Here is a 6,317-nt window from a genome sequence, read left to right as displayed (position 1 = left end):
TTACCTGGGGGAGTTTTTTTGTCCGATTGCATGCAGGGATGGATGAGCACAGAGCTGTTGCCATCACACACAGGTGTGAACATGTGGGCAGTATATTCAGAGCATTTTTTGCAGCAGCGTTTGTGTTTGCTGGTGTGAGGACACTGGGAATAAGGCCACTATAATCAGTAGTTACTCTTCAAGGTGTTTCAAAATCTCCACAGGCGACCGAGACAAGCAGCTCAAATAATTGGTTGTCATGATGTCTCAGCTTAGATAAAAGGGAAAAGTCAACAATGTGTATATTCAGTCTGTATGGAAACCTGAACGTTCAGATCCAGACGTGAGTGTTTGATGTCCGTTTGTATGCTTTTTGTGTGTCAGTTAAGAGCGAGAGAATAAATTAATTTATATATTTTTTAGAAAATGAAAGCTGTACTATTATTAAATAAAAAAAGGACTGTGGCCAATAAAGAGTCTTACACAACAGAAATAATCTCAAAGTCAGACTGAAGTCGACATCTGCACTCACTGCCTTAAAACATTCACAGGTTCTGTTTCACGGCTCGAATCCGAGAAAAATCATAAAAAGGCTTTTCGAGGAGGGCAAGGAGAAGACGGTGTACAGTAGACCCTTGTCAGTTTGTACAAATATACCAAGTGAAAAAAATATTTATTACCTGCATTGGAAGAAATTGTTTACTTATTGAATGTTACCTGTTTATGTAGAAAAGTTTAGATGTAATAAAATGCATTCTGTTATTTCTCTCTGTGTTTGAGTTTTTCTCTTCATGAACAGGTCCACCCCAAAGAGTCAGGGGCCCTCCTGGCCTTCACATGCAAGTGTCACACAAAACAAAACAACCACAAGGAAACATAAAATAACTACAGACAGACAACACAAAACAGAGACACAAAACAGCCACAAGGAGATACAACACAACCACAAAGCGACACAAAATGACCACGAAGAAACAAAACAAAATGACTACAAATAGACTCAAAACAATACTATGAGACACAGAAGACTGCAAAGAGACTAAATCAACCACAAGGAGACACAAACCAATACTAAGACATGGCAGGCTACAAAGAGACAAAATCAGAAGGAGACACAACACAACCACAAAGAAGCACAAAATGACCACAAAAAGACTCAAAAACTGTACTATGTGACAAAGAAGGGTGCAAAGAGACACAAAACGACTACATATAGACACATAAATAAAAAAACGTACAAAATAACAGAAAAGCAAAGTGACGCATTACAACAACAAAGACACAAAAAATAAAGCAGAATGGCAACAAAAAGACGCAAAACAAAAAAAGACAAGAACCACAGTGTGTCTTACTCCTGTGTAGAGGTGTTTTGGCTTTTGTAGGTCTGTGCCCATGAGGCCGTTGTCTCCTCTGGAGGAACATGTTGCTGTCATGACATTTGACCAGCCTGCTTCACTCAGAAGTGAACACTGGGTGGCAGCAGAGAGTCGCTTTCATCAACTTTTCCTCTGTTGAAATCTATGGTTGAAATGGTACAAAACCAATTACATGCTCCAATGAGACTGATGTATCATCGGACGTATCAAACCTCATGTTCGCCAATAAAGACTTCAGCCCTGCCAGAGCTGGTAGCAGTGGTGTTGGATGCGTCTTGGAGAGGAGAGGAGGGGACACTGCAGGACAGCACGGTGGGGGGAGACAGACGGAGCAGTTGGCATCATGTGGCACCACAAGACCCAGCTCTATTTGGACAGAAATGTTTATATCTATCTTAAATATAGATTAATCGCTGACTAGATTATCTTAAAGTTTCTGCGCGCCGGTTTAATCATGAATGAAGAAAATGAGAGCATGTGTTTGAACAGGTCGCTGGTGGAGGTGGACTGCTTCAGCAACCTGGAGGACATCGATGTGACAGCTGACGGGAGCCCGATACTGAGGGTCCTCATCTGCCTAGTGTACTCTGTCGTGTGCGCTGCGGGTCTGGTGGGCAACCTGCTGGTCCTGTTCTTCATCAGGGTCAAACAAGAGAGGAAGAAGTCCACGGTGAACTTCTTCGTGCTCAACTTGGCGGTGACGGACCTGCAGTTCGTGCTCATGCTGCCCTTCTGGGCTGTGGACACCGTGCTGGACTTCAGCTGGCCGTTTGGAGACGCCATGTGCAAGATCATCCTCTCGGTCATCGTGATGAACATGTACGCCAGCGTGTTTTTCCTCACCGCCATGAGCGTGACCCGCTACTGGTCAGTCGCCTCCGCTCTGAAGAACAGAAGCGCGCAGAAGTCTTGTTCCGCCAAATGGACCTGCGCAATCATTTGGACCATGGCGACTCTGGCGACAGCGCCGACGACTATTTTCTCAACTGTCAGCAACGTAACCGGAGAGAAACTCTGTTTGCTGAGGTTTCCTGGTGGACAGACCTGGTTGGCAGTTTATCACATACAGAAAATACTTGTAGGTTTTGTTTTGCCCATGTCCATCGTGTCCAGCAGCTACATCATGCTGCTGCGCTTCATCCGCAACCGGAGCATGAAAACAAGCAACCCCAAACGGAGATCTCAAGTTACAAAATCTATCACCATCGTCGTGTTGTCCTTCTTCCTGTGCTGGATGCCGAACCATGCCATCACCCTGTGGAGTGTACTGGTCAAACTGAACGCTGCAAACTGGGACAAAGCGTATTACATCGTCCACACATACGTGTTCCCTCTGACCGTCTGTCTGGCTCACACCAACAGCTGCCTGAACCCGATTATTTACTGCCTCATGAGAAAGGAGTTCAGGGACAAACTGAGCAGTCTGATACACAGAGGATAATGTCTGTGAATTATGTTTACGAACCGTAACCAAGACGCACAAAAGGCACAGAGTGAGAGAGGAGAGCTTTTAGAACACACAACGAAACACGCACCATCATGTCAGGACTTTGCTTCATTCTGCTTATTGAAAAATGTAACTTTTATCAACGGTTCTTGTCTTTAAAGGCGTGCGTAATGTGGCTGATTCTATTGAGAAACACCTGTAACTGGTTTGGGCTTTACGCATAGAAATAGCTAATTTTGTGTAAAAAATATTACACTTAGATGTCCACTGTGGCGTTGATAGTTAAAAAGCATTAGGAATGATGTGTCTTTAATGTGCAGTCTAAGTGTCCGTGTGCGTAATTGCGCATGATAAGTATCCACGCATTAGTGTGCTCGCGTTACAGCTGAACAGGCTCCGCGCTTTTCACATCCATCTGTGAATGTCTTTGCAAATAATGTAACCCATGAGCGCAAAGTGTGGTAATAAGACAATCGTGGATGCAAACACCATTTCTTGGAGCGAAGCAGAGAAAGTCACTGGTCATGCTTTTGAGTTATGTGCCAAAATCAAAAGAAATGCAACAAAATGTGTGAAATATGATTGTTGTAAATACGCGGGGTAAAAAAACCCAACTGTATCCACAATGTGTGATAATAAAAATGTACTGAAATTGTCACCTGCGTTAGTTTCGCTCATTAAAAATGAGGGCTGGATCTTTGCAGAGGCATTGAAGGAGCATGGAGAGGGACCTCCTTGTCACTAGGGGGCGCAGACAGAGGGGTCACAATCAAATCATAAGACCTTAAATGTCCTTTGTTCCCCCCAACAAGTAGTGTCCAAGTGGTTTGCATGTTGATACATGTCCTCATATGTAAATGTAAAGATTGCAGTTTTAAATATGTTGTGTAATGATTGCACTTTGGCCAAGTTAAGGCAACAAATTACTTTCCTAAGGTCAGGGCGAAAGTGAAGTAAAATAAATGCATGTAACGACCAGGGGAGAGTCATTCAACTAGTAACTTAGAGCCAAACCAACTAACTGCATACTAATTACATCTGTGAATCATACTGTTACGACCCTGTTTTATAGCATCAAATAACAAATTAAAGCCAAGCTTATGGAAAAAAAACTTTAACAAACATCAGTGTGATAAGAACTACCTTAAATGACAGAAAACATCTTTGAGATGTTGTGTCCCTTAAGTTGTTAGTTTGTCTCATGTCCCCTCCGCTAACATGAAGGGGCGGGGTTTATGACCTATACTACAGCCCTCCACCAGGGGGAGATGTTTTAGCCTCACTAGTGGGCAGCTGACATGTTGTCCATCTTTACATTGAGTCTCTGGGTGAAAGTTGTTTGACCAATCCACCCCTTCTGTTCTCCTCATGGACCTTTTCGCTCTTTATATGCTATATTCTTTGCTTTCGCACTTGTTTAATTAGGGCCTCGGGGCAATCGCACCGAGCACTGGTCCCATACAGCAATAGCTGCATTGAAATTAATGGGACGGGCGACAAAAAATGAGCGAAAAAGAACAATAATTGGAGATTTTTAAACGCCTACTTCTCCGGCATAATTTCACCTAGAGACTCCATTTAAACTTTAAACAGTAGACACAAGTCTTGTGTATTGGTGTATTAATTTGCGTTTCGATAGGTCATATAGTTTTTTATCAATCCCTGTTCAATGACCATGATCATTTTTGGAGAAATTCTGAGATTATAATGGGTGTGTATTGCACGGAATGTTCGTGTCACAGTGTGTGACATCATCGCCAGAGTGTAGAGGGAGAGAAAATATTGTCAAAAAATACATTTGAAAACTGCGCTCCAGGCCGCAAATTCCACTCTACAGAAATAATTTATACATAGTTACACACATACACATCAGTTGCAAAAGAACTCCGGCCCTATCTATCTCAATACAACATGAGACGACTTCTAACTTGATTTATTACCCCAGAAAAAAATCTTGTGGGAACATTATGGTCTCAATCACTATTTTCAAGTCTTCTTCAAGACAATAGGATGTTAACTGTGTAAATAATGGTCCCATTCAGAAGAAAAAATAGTTGATAAAGCAGGGTATGATTGGTGACGTGCCTACCTTTGATTGACAGCTCGTTAACACAGCAAGCCGCCATTAGGAGAGCAGCAAAACGATGCGTATCCATACTGTAGTTTACATCTAAATAGACGTGAATTTGTTTGTTGTTGTCCGTGAATCGTCTCAGAACTTTGACCCTTCACAGTGTGTTCAGTTTGGGAAAGTTTATTTGAACATTTTGTTGATGTAAAAATATCTTGTTTGGCGTTCAGTTGTACTAAAAAACACTCCAAGGAGTCGGCAGTTCAATTTTTCAATTAACGTACATTTTGTTTAAGTGTTAACTGTTTATTTTTAGGTACACCAATCCTTGTGCCTCCCAAGGCAAAATATGCTTCAAAGTCCACAAACCAGTGGGTGATGTCATGGTGACTACGTCCATTACTTATATACAATCTAGCCTTAAATGTCAATATTGGTTGTAATAAGCTGCTGTCCAGATGACAGATGGAGTCATATTTTGGGAGAAGACAGTCTAAGGGAAGAACATCAGCTGCTTGCATAATGAAGATATTTTACAATATATGTTACACATTATTAAATTGAGGCTTCATTAAATAATGTGTAACACGTATTTGAACTCAAACTCTTTGTTGCTAACTAATGTGTGGTACGAAGTATTTCTGGTTTAGTGAAGATAATTCTTCATTGACAACAGCAGTCATTTGGCTCAGCATGCTTTCAGGTACAGCAAAGCACACACACAAATTGGAAAATGAAGGGGAGGAAAGAAAATACCATGTCTTGGATTCTTCAAAGCCCACAAACAAGCTTCAAATAGCTGCAACTGCAGACCCTCTGCTGTGAAGGAGGGCAAACACTCCGCACCCAAAGACTCATTTGCATGAATAATCATAGGGCAATTAAAGCAACTTCTTTGTTTACCAACATGTTCATGTAGGGTGGAGGTAACAGGTGGAAACTTTTGATCAGCAGATGATGAGAAAAAAATTAATGATCTGATGTGAATAACAGTGGAAATAAGTTTGACCTGCACATACTGTACACCAGAATACTGTACAAAGTGTGCTGATTGAATTTATAATGGATTTTATGCTCTCCAATATAACTCATAAGGGAGGAATGGCTGCATGCACGACCACTACATGAACCACTTGCACTAAAGCCTCACTGAATGCTCTTCAGCGCATGCAGTGTCGTGTCAACACATTCATATCAGAAATTAGCCTCTATTTTTATCCTCCCATGACAGATGCAGCTGTGGAATGATTTAGACTGAAATGTTTAATTGACTTGAATGGAAGATCAATTTAAATCAGTTTATTTACAGAAGTCTTTAAAGGATGAATCCGTCTCTAGAGTTGTATCTATGGGTCAAGTTTGCACTGATGTTATTCAAATTTTCAGCACATTAAGACACGCTCTATGACACGCACGAGTCTATGGATGGCCTAATTTTTTTCTC

At 41.5% G+C, this 6,317-nt stretch overlaps 1 protein-coding gene across 1 annotated transcript; it reads left to right on the top strand.

Moving 5' to 3' along the window:
• Nucleotides 1-1,700: 1,700 nt before the first annotated feature.
• Nucleotides 1,701-3,332, top strand: rxfp3.3a1 (relaxin family peptide receptor 3.3a1). The gene has a single exon (XM_059347080.1). It carries the CDS (start codon nt 1,810-1,812, stop codon nt 2,794-2,796), a length of 987 nt encoding a protein of 328 aa, XP_059203063.1. The 5' UTR covers nt 1,701-1,809; the 3' UTR covers nt 2,797-3,332.
• The last annotated feature ends 2,985 nt before the right edge of the window (nt 3,333-6,317 follow it).

This window comes from Centropristis striata, chromosome 2, assembly GCF_030273125.1.
Source record: "Centropristis striata isolate RG_2023a ecotype Rhode Island chromosome 2, C.striata_1.0, whole genome shotgun sequence".
Classification (NCBI taxonomy): domain Eukaryota; kingdom Metazoa; phylum Chordata; class Actinopteri; order Perciformes; family Serranidae; genus Centropristis; species Centropristis striata.
The sequence above is the reverse complement of the archived record's forward strand: the minus strand, read 5'-3'. Positions and strand labels throughout refer to the sequence as shown.